The 15,160-nt window shown below is 34.6% G+C and overlaps 1 protein-coding gene across 1 annotated transcript; it reads left to right on the top strand.

Annotated features, from left to right (window-relative positions):
- The first annotated feature begins 339 nt into the window (after positions 1–339).
- Positions 340–12,448, top strand: LOC136204234 (mannan endo-1,4-beta-mannosidase 7). The gene is made up of 3 exons (XM_065995449.1): positions 340–933; positions 1,006–1,128; positions 11,619–12,448. The coding sequence occupies exons 1-3, from the start codon at positions 433–435 to the stop codon at positions 12,261–12,263; spliced, it is 1,269 nt and encodes a 422-aa protein (XP_065851521.1). The 5' UTR covers positions 340–432; the 3' UTR covers positions 12,264–12,448.
- The last annotated feature ends 2,712 nt before the right edge of the window (positions 12,449–15,160 follow it).

Raw genomic sequence — 15,160 nt, 5'->3', positions numbered from 1 at the left:
TTAAAAATAGTTTTAATAGCATTATTAAAAGTGCGAAACCTCAATCATCGTTTTGACAAAAAATAAACCACGGTCATTTATCTGAAAATTAATGAAACCACAAGGGTTTTATTTGAACTTTACCCTTTTTTTAAACTTAGTTAAACCTCTAATTCTTGACTCTCTATTTTTTTTAGGTTCTTTAACCCGTCTGGTTTTAATAATCATGATCATAGATAATCTAAAATTGACAAAATGTTACATTTTTTTTATATCCACAATTAATTTTGCACAAATTTACCGTTGCTCATTATTTATTTTGAAAGTAGCAGCAGTAGCATTCCGGTAAATATTGTAGATGTAAAGAAGAAAGAGTTAACTCAGCTTTTAAACAGATGCTTTCTTCTCTCTCTGTTACAAACACACAACCAAAAAACAGAGAAGGAAAGAAAAATGAGGCATCTGCTGAGTTTGGGTATTTTGGTAGCCATTTTAATCCAGCAAGGGGTAGGAGATGATTTCATCAGAACAAGAGGCACCCATTTTTTATTGAATGGAAACCTTTATTATGCAAATGGGTTCAATGCTTACTGGCTAATGTATGTAGCTTCAGATCCATCTCAAAGGTACAAAGTTTCATCTGCTTTTCAACAAGCTTCTAGCCATGGTCTCACTGTTGCCAGAACCTGGGCTTTCAGTGATGGTGGTTATAGCCCACTTCAGTACTCTCCTGGTTCTTATAATGAAAACATGTTTAAGGGACTTGATTTTGTTATATCTGAGGCTAGAAGATATGGAATTAAGCTGATACTGAGCTTGGCTAACAACTATGATAGTTTTGGAGGGAAGAAGCAGTATGTTAATTGGGCCAGAAATCATGGTCAGTACCTTTCTAATGATGATGATTTCTTTAGACATCCTCTTGTCAAAGCTTATTTCAAAAATCATATTAAGGTATGCTCTTTCAATTTTGCTATATATATATATATATATATATATATGAATGAATTAGTGATTTGTTTGCAGACAGTTTTGAACAGATACAACAGTTTTAGTAAAATTCATTACAAAGATGATCCAACAATCATGGCTTGGGAACTGATGAATGAGCCTAGATGTACTTCTGATGCTTCTGGAACAACCATCCAGGTTCCTCTTTTCTTTTTCTTTAATGTGACTTTCAATTTAACCAATTGAAGAATCTGAAATTTAAATATATCACAACTTTAATCATAAAATCAATAATCGAGATTTAATTATTTAATAGCTTAATTCATTTATGAATTTTAATAATTAAATATCAATTTTAAATTTTATAATTAATAATTGAAATGTCCTGTAAAGTCGAAACCCAACTTGACAGAATTAGTTTATACCATCATTCATTTCATAATTCAGCTCCTTTCAAATTGCAAAATCACCTCTTAAATTGAAATCTAATAACTTAAATTAAATGAATTAATTAGTTTATTTATATATTCTTATTTAATGGATAATTCAGCTCCTGACTAGGATCCAACATCTCAACTCGTCGATAATCTTTTTAATCTTTAAATTTAACAAAAAAATTAAATTAAATTTTGCATATATAAGTCTCTAATTTTAATTTATTTTAGAGATTATGTTTATTAGGAATTAGATGATATATTATAGGAGAATATAAAGACAAATCTTAGTCCGGTCTTGAACTAAAATATCATATTACTTAGTTGTATTTGAGACCGGAATGTGTTATAACTATTATATGTATAAAAGAAGTTACTATATATATTGTAAAAAAGTAATAATTTTGGGCCCTTTTGGTTCCCTAACCAAGACCCACAAGGGCCCTTCTAGTTCATTTCACTGCAATTTAATTGGCCCACTTTTATTACAATTGACCCTATATTTTCTTCAGCAATAAAGTTGTGTGTATCTTTAGGCCTTGCTGGTGCTCTCACCTAGACCTCTTTAATGAGTGAAAAATTATTTTCATACCAATTAGTTTAGCATCACAAGGCTCTTAATCTTTCATATTTCTTCAGTTCATTAAGTCTCTAGAGAAGATCAAAGTAAAATGAATTGGAAGAGAAGTATTATTGATCAAAGGAATTGAAATTGCAAAGTTACAATACGTAACATGATAATGATGAGATTACAGTAAAAGCTATTTATAGAAGAAGCTTAACTGACTAACAAGATTGTAACTGCTAATCATTTAATTAGCTGTGGGTCAGTTGTAACAGATTTATATCTGTTAACTCTAACATTCCCTCCTCAAACTTGTTGTATTCATATGAACTACACCAAGTTTGGCTAAGAAACGATCAATCTGTGTACCGCTCAGCACTTTGGTGAAAAGATCTGCTAGCTGCTTCTCTGAAGCAACATGAGGTGTGGCTATGAATCCTTCTTCGATATAGTCCCTGATGAAATGAATGTCTATATCAAAGTGCTTAGTCTTCTCATGATCGACAGGGTTAGCTGCAATTGCAATTGCTGAGGTGTTATCACAATGTAGTTGAATTGGGTTTGGAACATGTACTTGAAAAGTTTTGAGCAGAAACGAGATCCATCGAAGTTCACAAGCTGTTGTTGCTAAACTCCTGTATTCCGCCTCTGCTGAAGATCGACTAACAGTTGATTGCTTCTTGCTTTTCCATGAAATCATGGATTTGCCCAAGAAAACACAAAATCCTGTAACTGAGCGCCTTGTTTGTTTACAAACTCCCCAATGAGCCTTGGCTGGACTGGATAAAAAATTCCTCTTGTTAAAGTCCCTCTGAGATACTTGAGGATGTGTAATGCAGCATCCAAGTGATGTTGTTGTGGCTCTGTCATATATTGGCTAAGTTGCTGTGTTGGAAAGCAAATATCAGGACGAGTAAATCCCAAATACAATAATCTGCCAATAAGCCGTCTGAAAGTATCTGGAGCATCTAGAACTGTTGTTGTCATTGCAGGTTTGAAACCAGAAGGTAAAGGAGAATTTGCTGGAGAGGCATTTGTCATCTGTGCATCTGCCAGCATATCCTTGACATATTTGATTTGGGAGAGAACCATTCCTTCGGAAGATCGTGACACTTCTACTCCCAGAAAATATTTAACATACCCCAAATCTTTGATTGTAAACTGATCATGTAAGAAATTCTTCAAGGCAATTATCTGCGCCTCTGATGTTCCTGTGATTAATAGATCATCCACATATAAGACTAATGCAGTGAAAACTGTAGCCTCTGATTTTGTGTACAAACAATGATCATGAGCTGATCTTACAAACCCAAATTGAAGAAGCTTGGTAGACATTTCTTTATTCCATTGTCTACCGGCTTGTTTCAAGCCATATAAACTTTTCACAAGCTTGCATACCTGCCCTTCTTTAGCCTTTGTGTATCCTTCAGGTGGAAGCATATAAAGATCCTCTTCGATGTAGCCATGTAGATACGCATTATTGATATCTATCTGGTGTACAGGCCATTCCTTAGCTGCTGCAATAGCTAGGAAGGTTCTCACAGTTACTAACTTTGCAACTGGTGAATAAGACTCATTATAGTCTAAGCCAAAAATTTGATTGTACCCCTTAGCCACTAATCTGGCTTTAAAACGGTCAATAGTACCATCTGGTTTTCTTTTAATTCTGAAGACCCACTTGGAAGTTATGCCTTTCTTTCCTTGGGGTAAAGAGGTTAAGATCCAAGTCCCATTTTCTTCTAGAGCTTTTAACTCTTGTGCCATAGCTTCTCTCCATCTTGCATCAGTAACTGCAGCTTTGTAAGACTTGGGTTCTTTTTCATTAAAAAGATTTGTCATGAAGGCTTGATGAGTAGGAGAGAGTGGAGGTAAAAAACAAGGTTGATCTTGGCTGTTTGATTTTACAAAATGAACAGCTCCAACAAAATCTGTCATCCAGCTAGGAGTTTTAATCTGTCTCCCTGCTCTTGTATGACTGGAGGGTAAACTGACGTATGTAAATCATCAGATGGTGAGACTGGTAAGTCATTTGGGTTTTGTAAGGGATCTGAAGTAAGAGGAGAAGTAATTGTGATTGGTGAATTAAAAGGTCCAGATATGTGCTGGTTGGGAAAAATGGTAAGAGAGTCTGATAGTGGAGTTTGAGATGAAGAGTGTTGAAAAGGAAAAGTATTTTCTTGGAATTTAACATCTCTGGAAATGAGAAATTGATTAGTATCAGGCCTATAAACAATATAGCCCTTCTGTCCTGAAGCATAGCCCATGAAGACTGCTTTGAAGGCTCTCGCTTCAAATTTATCTTTATGTGGTTGCAAATTCGAAACAAAGCATAAGCAACCGAAGATCTTGAGATGTGTGTAGTCTGGAGATCTTTTATAGAGCCTCTCAAGTGGTGTTTGCCAATCCAGACCTTCTACTGGTAATAAGTTGATTATATGGGTGGCAGTTTTGATAGATTCTTCCCAAAATGTATTAGGAATTCCTGACTGGAAAAGTAGTGCTCTTGCCACCTCTAAAAGGTGTTTGTGCTTTCTCTCAATAACTCCATTCTGCTGGGGTGTATATGCACAAGCTTTTTGATGTAAAATACCAAAGGTAGATAACATATTCTGAAAAGCATGACTAATGAATTCAGTACCATTGTCACTTCTGATCTTCTTGACTTTGGTACTGAATTGATTTTGCACCAGCAATATAAATTTGTTCATAGCTGCACACACTTCTGTTTTTGAAACAAGTAATATGGTCCATAAAGCTCTTGAGTAATCATCCACTATAGTAAGAATAAATCTAGCATTGTTGGTGGAATTCAAGTGATAAGGACCCCAAATGTCTGTATGCAAGAGTTCTAAAATTGAATTGGTCATTGACACACTATTTGGAAAAGTAAGCCTATGTTGTTTAGCAAGTGGACAGATTTCACATGGAATCAATGTTTCCTTACAACTGATACTGGGAACATGCTTCAACTTTTTCCAAGACACATGGCCTAGCCTATAGTGCCAATACACACTTTCATTATTGACTATTTCAGTAGAAACTGTACTATTAAAAGCAGTAACATCACCTTGTAACAACTGTGGACGAAAAGAACATTTTGATAGTCTATAAAGTCCCCCATCCATGTGTCCTACTGCCAATAACTCTTTAGTCTTCAGGTCCTATAAAATACAGTGAGTTGAGTAAAAACTGATCCCAATATCTTCTTCTTTCAACAATTGCCCTATTGACAAAAGATTGAACTGAAAATTAGGCACACATAAGACATTTCTCAATTGAAATTTGTCACTGAATTTGACAATACCCTTTTGTGTTATCATCTTTGTAGTTCCATCTGGTAGAACTACCTTTTGTGCATTTGGTAAGTGAGAAGTGGTAATGAAATTTTCAAGTTTTGCACACATATGCGAGCTTGCACCAGAGTCAATTATCCAGTCATCTGCATCCATATATTTCAGATTGGTATAATCAGTAACATTACCTGCAAAACCAGTGAAGCAGGCTAAATCTGTGGCTTTCTTGGACATGAACTTCTGAAATTCTTTCTGCAGAAAGTTGGAGAAAAACTGAGATTGTTCTTGATCTGCATCTGCATCCCCATTGATACTGCTCTCTTCTTGTACATTGTGAGCATATTGATTTGAAGTCTTTTTAACTCCTCTTTTCTTGGGCTTGTACCAGTCTGGATAGCCTTTAAGTTTAAAGCATGTATCCTTCAAATGGCCGGGTTTTTTGCAATGGGAGCAAAACATGTCTTCTTTGGCCTGTTCCCCCTCAGTCTTCTCTCTTCTGGGAATAACAACATTTGCAGCATTTGCAATTTCCAATCTATTAGATTGCATTCCACTACCATTAGTCACATTTTGCTTCTGTTTTTCCATTTTCTGCACCATTGAATATGCCTTATTAACAGATGGAAGGGGATCTGTCATTAAAATCTGATTCCTTGTTTGCTCATAAGTGTCATTAAGACCCATGAGAAACTGCATTAAGTGATCTTCTTCTATTAAGTCAGTCATTTTCTTGACTGTAACATCACAATTACAGATGGGCACAGGGTTCAAAACTGCAAGATCTTCCCACAACTTCTTCATCCTTGTGTAATACACACAAATTGGTAAATCTCCCTGAATCAATGTTGCCAGATCTTTCTTTACTTGATAAATCAATGGCCCATTTGACTCTTGTTAATTTCAGAAGAGAACAAGCTGCAATTTCAGACACTCTGTTTTTGATAGTGATTATAGAGAACAAATAGATAGATAGATTATAGTGAAATAGATAAAACTCTCTCATTCTAGAGAGGTACTTCATTTCTATTTATACTAAACTAAAATATCTTGTACAGTACATGACTTCTACAAACTTCTACTTTCTTGACTCTTCTACAAACTTCTAACAACTAACCATAATTAACTTTCAAAGAGTGAAATATCATAAACTAAAGTTTACAAACATTAAGAACAAAACATACATTTTAATTAAATACAAAAATAGAACAAAGTTCTCAATTTTGTAACACTCCTCCTTGAGAATTTTGTTCTAATACTCCAAGAAGACTTCTCAGCTTTTCAAACCTTCCTTTAGGGAGTCCCTTGGTCATGATGTCTGCTAGTTGTTCTTCAGATGAACAATGCAGCAAACTGATATCCTTATCAGCCTCTAACTGTCTCAAAACGTGATATTTGACCCGTATATGTTTTGAATTCCTATGAAAAACGGGATTTTTAGCAAAGCATATAGCAGACTTATTATCAACATAGATAGTTGTAGCATTTATAGGAGTCATTCCCAAATCCGTCAACAACTTTCTCAACCATACAGCATGGTTAGCAGCACCAGCAGCAGAGATATATTCGGCTTCGGCTGATGATTGTGCTACAACATCCTGTTTTTTGGAACACCAGGAAAACACACAATTCCCAAATGAAAAAACATAGCCTGATGTACTCTTGCAATCATCATCATTTCCAGCCCAATCACTGTCAGAAAATCCAATTAAATTTCCTGGCTTTCCTGCTTCAAACCATAATCCATAATTGATTGTTCCCTTCACATACCTCAAGATCCTTTTAGCATGAACAAGATGTATTTTTCCTGGATCATGCATAAATCTAGAGAGAAAACTTACAGGGAACATGATATCTGGCCTAGTGTGAGTGAGGAATAACAAACTTCCAATTAAGCTTCTATAGAGTGAAGGATCTGCCTTTTCCCCTTTATAGTCTTTTGAGAGTTTTTCATTACGCCCTATGGGAGTAGACATAGGTTTAGATTGATTCATTTTGAACTTCTTAAGTAATCCAGCTGCATATTTTTGTTGTGACATGAATGTTCCTTGAGAAGTTTGCTTTACCTCCATGCCTAGAAAATATCTCATTTCACCCAAATCTGACATTTCGAATTGTGATTCCATCTCCTCCTTAAATTGCTTGACCAGATCTTCATCATTTCCTGTGACTAACAAGTCATCGACATAAAGAGAAACAATAACCATCTTTCCATTTGTATCATGTTTCACATATAAAGTAGCTTCCGATTCACTTCTTTTGAAACCACATTGAATGAAGTGAGAATCTATCCTGCCATACCAAGCTCTAGGAGCTTGCTTTAAACCATAGAGAGCCTTATGTAACTTCAACACCACATTTTCATTGTTCTGTACCTCATATCCAGGAGGAATATCAACATAAATCTCCTCCTCAAGCACTCCATTTAGGAAGGCTGATTTTACATCAAGATGGTACAATCTCCAATTGTGCTGAGCTGCCAAGGCAACCAAAAATCTGATTGTATCTTGCCTTACTACGGGTGAAAAAGTTTCTCCATAATCCATGCCGGCTTCCTGTGCATACCCTTTAACCACTAATCTTGCTTTCCTTTTATTCAAAGTTCCATCAGGATTTACTTTGACTTTATACACCCATTTGAGCCTAATAATCTTCTTATTAACTGGTCTCTTTACCAAACTCCAAGTTTGATTCTTTTCTATCATTGACAACTCTTCGTGCATTGCTTGAATCCAATTTGGATCTTGAGCTGCTGTTTCATATGATGCCGGCTCTTCTATTACTGCATTACATTCTTCATATATATCAGCTAAGCTCCTTGTCTTTGGATTCACAGGTTCATCATCATTTTCCCTTTCTAACGTAGCATTGTCTTTATAGGAGTCACCTTGCACCTGCAGCTTTTCTGAAGCTTGAGTTTGTAAATCAGTTTGCTTCTTAATTTCATTTGATTCCCAATCCCAATAGGCTTGCTCATCGACTGTAACATCCCTGCAGACCTCCACCCTTTTCTTCTCGGGATCGAATATCCTGTATCCTTTTGAAAGTGATGCATAGCCTAAAAATATTCCAACTTTAGCTTTCACATCCAATTTGGTTCGTTTTACTGGAGGAATGTGAAAATAGCAACAAGACCCAAAAATCTTCATGTGCTTCACGGATGGTTTGATGTTACTCCAAGCTTCAATAGGCGTCATTCCTGTAATAGCAGCAGTTGGCAATCTATTAAGTATATAGACTGCAGTAAATGCCGCTTCTGCCCAGAACTGATTCGGCATCGATTTCCCAGCTAACATGCATCTTGTCATCTCCACCACGCTTCTATTCTTTCTCTTAGCTACTCCATTCTGTTCAGGGGAGTAAGCCACTGTCAATTGATGACAGATTCCTTCATTATCGCATAAATCTCTGAACTCAATGGAGTTGTACTCCTTCCCGTTATCAGTCCAAAAATATTTAATCTTGCAACCACTTTGATTCTCCACAAGCTTCTTGAACTTCTTGAAGACATCAAAGACTTGAGATTTATTTCTAATGAAATAAATCCATGTCATTCTAGTAAAATCATCCACAAACAACACAAAATATCGATTCTTATTCAAAGATTCCGTTTTCATAGGGCCACAAACATCACTATGCACAAGTTCCAACCTCTTTGTGGCTCTCCAAGTAGCCATTGAGGGGAAAGGTTGTCTATGCATTTTACCAAATTGGCAATTACCACATACATCAACAGACATGATGATTTCAGGAATAAATCTAACCAGCCCCTCCTTACTTAGTTTAACTAATGAATTGAAACTACAATGGCCAAAACGATGGTGCCATAATACAGACTCATCATGACTGATTAAATTCAAATTTTCTTCAGCATAAGACATGTTTAAAGTAAAACATTTGTCTACCATAGGCACTTTCACCAACAAAACATCTTTATCATCATATATGCAACACTGATTATTTTTAAAAATGAGAGAGTAACCATGTTGCAGCATTTGTGAGACGCTTAGTAAGTTATGAGTAAGAGATGGCACAAACAAAACTTGATTTATAAATTTCGTACCTTGTTTTGTTTGCACTGCAATTACCCCTCTACCAGCTGATTCAACCAGTTGCCCATTTCCGAGTCTCACCTTGATCTTCACATCTTTGTTTAGCTTGTAGAAAGCAGCTTCCTCCTTGGCCATATGACTTGTACACCCACTGTCAATCAGCCAATATTGACTATCAAGTGGGCTGAATTTGTGAGAAGCAAGAAATAAACTCGCTTTCGGTTCGTCATCTTCATCGTCATCTTGAGTGGAGACGTTTGCTAGCTGTGTCATTCTGCCTTGAGTTTGAGCCCTTTTTTGCCGGCAACTTTTTTCAATGTGACCCATCTTTTTGCAGAATCTACATTGAATAGGAGGTTTTCCTTTGAACCAACAATCCTCCTCCTTATGATTTGTTCTAGTGCAGTGTTTGCAAGGTGGGAAATTTCCTTTTCTACCTTGATCTTTTGATCCTTGTCCTCTCTTGCCCTTATCTGAACCTTCTCCTACAGATTTCTTCAATTCCCTTCTGAACTGTTTTCCTTTAGAGTTAGCTTGAAAAGCCCCCTCCATGTTGCCACCATCTCTGAGATTGATTCTCTCCTCAAAAGCTTGAAGCTTACTTATAATTTCAGTAATTGATAGAGATTTCACATCACAAAACTCTTCAATTGCTGAAATTTTCGATTCAAATTTTGATGGGAGGCTTACCATTAGCTTCTCCTTCACCCTTGAATCTGAAAACCCATTATCTAAGAGCTTGATTTTTTTCACTAAATTCATCAACCTGGAAGAATATTCAGATATCAACTCATCTTCTCTCATGCTTAGTGAGTTGAATTCCCTTATAAGAGTGAATAAACGGACAGACTTAACTCTATCATCTCCTTCATATTCTTCCCTCAACCTATCCCATGCTTGCTTTGGAGATTTTATATTCATTACCTTATTGAAGACCATATCTGAAAGAGCAGAGTGGATTGCAGTAAGAGCCTTGGGTTTTTTTTGCTTGAGCTCTTCATGTGCCTTAATCTGAGACAAGGTTGGATTCTGTTGAAGAGGTGGTGGATCCGTGTCTTCCCGTACCACATCCCATAAACCCAGAGATTCTAGGTATGCTTCCATTTTGAAAGCCCAGATGTGATAATTTTCTCCATTAAATTGAGGAACTGGTTGATTGTTGGATGCCATTTCCCCTTTGAGAAAAAAGATCCTTTGGCAGGTCCCTTGAGAAGAAGGCTCTGATACCACTTGTTAATTTCAGAAGAGAACAAACTGCAATTTTCAGACACTCTGTTTTTGATAGTGATTATAGAGAACAAATTGATAGATAGATTATAGTGAAATAGATAAAACTCTCTCATTCTAGAGAGGTACTTCATTTCTATTTATACTAAACTAAAATATCTTGTACAGTACATGACTTCTACAAACTTCTACTTTCTTGACTCTTCTACAAACTTCTAACAACTAACCATAATTAACTTTCAAAGAGTGAAATATCATAAACTAAAGTTTACAAACATTAAGAACAAAACATACATTTTAATTAAATACAAAAATAGAACAAAGTTCTCAATTTTGTAACAACTCTCCATATCTCTGTTCTAATTCTAGCCAAAGCTCTCTTGCAGTTTTTGCATAAAAGAAAGATTCTGCTAAATCCTTAGAAATTGAAGCTAAGACCCAAGACATAACCATCTTATCGCATCTTTGCCATTTCTTGAACAATGGAGAATTAAGTGCAGGTTTAAGATCATCATTCAAAACAAAATCCAACTTATCTTTTGCTGCTAAACCTATTTTGATTGCCTTTAACCAAGAAAGATAATTGGTTGTAGTTAGTGGTGCACTTACAAGGGATACTCCAGGATGATCTGAATTGTGAAGCTCAAACTGAGAACCATCTGTATTAGCCATCTCTTCTGTCTTTTCTTGATTACGATCTGTACTTGAATTGATGTGAATTTGTTCCTCTCCTTCACTTTCGGATTCAAGGATCTGAAATTTGTTGTTTCTCCTTTGATTTCGTTTCCAATTAACCATTGATCTCTTGCGGAAGCTCTGATACCATCTAGAGAAGATCAAAGTAAAATGAATTGGAAGAGAAGTATTATTGATCAAAGGAATTGAAATTGCAAAGTTACAATGCGTAACATGATAATGATGAGATTACAGTAAAAGCTATTTATAGAAGAAGCTTAACTGACTAACAAGATTGTAACTGCTAATCAGTTAATTAGCCGTGGGTCAGTTGTAACAGATTTATATCTGTTAACTCTAACAAAGTCATTGGTTTTTTTTTATTTAAACACATTAACTGTTTGATATAAAAAGTTTAATTATTGTTTATGATACTCAATTACAGGGTTGGATAATGGAAATGGCCCAATATGTAAAGTCAATAGACAGAAATCATTTAGTGGAAGCTGGTCTAGAAGGATTCTATGGACGTTCAACACCTCAGAGGAAGAATCTAAATCCTGGTATTGAAATAGGAACAGACTTCATTGCCAATAATCGCATCCCCGCCATTGATTTTGCGACTCTTCACTCTTATCCTGATCAATGGTTATCAAACTCAAATGATGAATCCCAACTTAATTTCTTAAACAACTGGCTGAATGCTCACATCCAAGACGCACAGTTTGTTCTGAGAAAACCGATAATGCTGACAGAATTTGGGAAATCATGGAAAGATGCAGGTTTCAACAACTACCAAAGAGATGAATTGTTTAACACAGTCTACTCCAAAATCTATGCATCAGCTAAAAGAGGAGGTGCAGCTGCTGGAGGTCTGTTTTGGCAACTTTTAGTACAAGGAATGGATAATTTTAGAGACGGTTATGAGATAATATTGACCCAACAATCATCTACTGTAAATGTTATTACTCAGCAATCACATAAGCTTTATCAAATCCGCAAGATCTTTGCAAGAATGAGAAATGTTGAGAGGTGGAAAAGGGCAAGATCAAGGCATCATCAACCACCAGGCAAGCGTATTGGACACTGATTATATTATATATGTATTTCAGGATATGAATTATAGTCTCTTATTAGTTGCTTGAGAAAACTAAAAATTACATACTGGAAAAATAAGTAAGTATTGGATTTTAAGTATTCAACATTGTAAATGCAGAGAGTATTAAATGATAGCTATTTGATGAATATTAAAAATAAATACTGAATTTAAAAATATTAGTTGATAGTGTTTAACTTAAAATTTTAAATTAATTTTTTTTTACTTCCTAAAATAAGTGATTTAACTAAAATATTTAAGTTGTCTTATCAAACAAACTTGAAATCAATAAACACTTAATGTTACATTAATTTTAAGTAGTGAAAGTCCTTATTAAATAGAAGGATAATATGTAACTTTGGACTATCTACTTCAATCGTATAATCACTTCATCACTTGTGTAATACACAGTTAATAAAACTATCTACAATATCCAAGTTCAAAAAACAAAGAAAAAACAGAACTAGAAATATTTTTGCTAAGGGTAAATTTCAAATAAAACCCTTGTGGTTTCACTAATTTTCAGATAAAGGATTGTAGTTTACTTTTTGTCAAAACGAGGATTGAGGTTTCATACTTGGATTAATGCTATTAAAACTATCTTTAACGACCTTAAAATAAAAATTTTCAAGAATTAAAGTTGTTCAATGTCATATTTTCTATGGAACTACATTTTCGATTTTCGAAAATCATCTTTTTTGGAACTTTCTCTCTCTAAACATTAACTTTCTCTCTCTTTACCAAACTTCATCTAAATGATCTCAAAATAAAAAAGTTGAAGAATTAAAGTTTCTTAGAATATTAGTAGTTCTTAAAATATGTCATTTTTGAAGTCGTCAAGTGTGATTTTAATAGTATCAATCGAAAAAGTCCTTATTTTGCTAAAGTTGAAAACCTCAATCCTCATTTTGATAAAAAGTAAACCACAATCCTTTATCTGAAAATTAGTGAAACCACAAGGGTTTTATTTGAAATTTACCCTTTTACCGGGTTCAATAGTAAATTGATTTTTTTTTTTTTTTTTGGTTAAAGAGCTTCTCCTCTCCTCATGAGAGTTTGATGCATTTTTTTACAACTAGAGTTTGCAAATGGATCTCGATTTTCTTTTCCATGGAAGTAGGTGTAGTGAAGGATGTGAGTGTTGAGATGGAAGTAGACAACCCAAAATTTGGCGCAGGAACTGTTAACAACACAATTGCTTACCCAAGCAGAAACCAATTGAAGAAAATCAAGTGCTTAACATGGAGTCTGACACAGAAAACAAAGTACAAGAAGGCCCATGTAGCTCAACTGGAACTGTTGGGGTGTTGATAGTTCTAGGGCAGTTCCTATGTTTTGTGAGCTGCTGTTATTTTTCTCTTTGAGACTTTAGTGTGTAATTTCAGTATTGAATTTATTCACAATACAATCGGTTTTGAAGGTTGTTATTCGTGGATTGCTAATAGTGGTGGAATTTGTGTTTTTTTTGGAAACAAGCTTTTTGGTGTTCTTTGATCTGTTTCTCTATTATTCATATTGATCTTGAATATGTTGATTCTATTAGAGAGGCAATTGGCACCTAATTAGGTTTTACAAGCGCCTGGAAAGACTCGTGGATTATTTTACGTTCTATGAGAATTTAATGATCTCCTTTCTCAAAAAGACAAAAAAGTCTAGTTGACCATCCACAACGGTGTTTCGAAGGGTTTCAAAGGCAATGCACTTACATTAAACAAAGAAAAATTACATTAAAGAAAAAACCCCACCCCACCCCACCTATGTGATTCGAACCCATGACCTCTAAGATCATAGGTAAGTTCTCAAAACTTTAATAACAATAGCTGCGATTTACACATATGACATGGTATATGCGTTTCTTATATATATATTTTCCCAAAATTTTTTTTTTATGAATCAATTTTTTTTTTCTCTTTTGATAATCTGATCGAAAATTATTGCTTCCTCGTTTCTTTTGGTTGGATTTGAAAAACGATGGAATACTTGATTCTTTGACTGATTGGTTTTTTTTATCAGTAACAATTTTTTTTTTTATGTTCGAATTTCCCATCATCACCAACAAGGGATAGAGATAAGGGAGCTGGAGGGGGCAGCTCCCGGTCGCCGGAACTATTCCTATCATAAATGCTTTCCACCGTTGGAACTATTTTTATTTATTTTTATTTAATTAAAAAATCTAACTTGATCAATATAGGGTAAACAATAAATTTGTTCAAAATGACTCAATTTTATTTTTGTAGTTTAAATCTAATTTAATTTTGAGAAATTTTATATAGATACGTAAAAATGAGTGCTGGACCATTCAGATGATAACTCGTACATTTACATAAAAAAAAATTGAACATTTTGTTTAGGCGCAGGTATAAAAACACAATTAAACACGTAAAACAAACAACAAAAAAAATACAGAGATAAGATAAGATTTTATAGTTACACACAAATTATATAGAATCAACTATATTGCCCTCAGTAAGTTGATAAGTTGATATAACCCTAAAAAAGGGTGGGTGAATAGCATAGGGATGTTAGAAATATTGTCGTGAAAGTCAGCTTTTCTTATATACCAGCTTAAATAGTTGTGGAATCAATTCCTAATTCAGATAGATAGAGTATCAAACACTTGTCCACTTATCGAAATTAATTCATTTTAAATCCATTTTATTATTACTAGTGATGCCATACAAACATAACGGAAAAAAAAAAAGATTAAAAAAATTACAACCTCTTGAGGGGAGGAGATACATTAATTTATAAGAATAGGTGAGTTACATAAAATAAATAAATAAAATGAATAAAATCCACTGCATTTTGCAAACTTAAAGGCGTTTGTTTACCTACTTTTCACCTCATGTTTGTCTTTTCATTTTAAAAGGCAGAGTTTTAGGCGTTTAGTT

Source organism: Euphorbia lathyris, chromosome 1, assembly GCF_963576675.1.
Source record: "Euphorbia lathyris chromosome 1, ddEupLath1.1, whole genome shotgun sequence".
Taxonomy (NCBI): Eukaryota; Viridiplantae; Streptophyta; class Magnoliopsida; order Malpighiales; family Euphorbiaceae; genus Euphorbia; species Euphorbia lathyris.
Note: the sequence above shows the minus strand (reverse complement) of the source record. Positions and strands in the feature narration are given on the sequence as shown.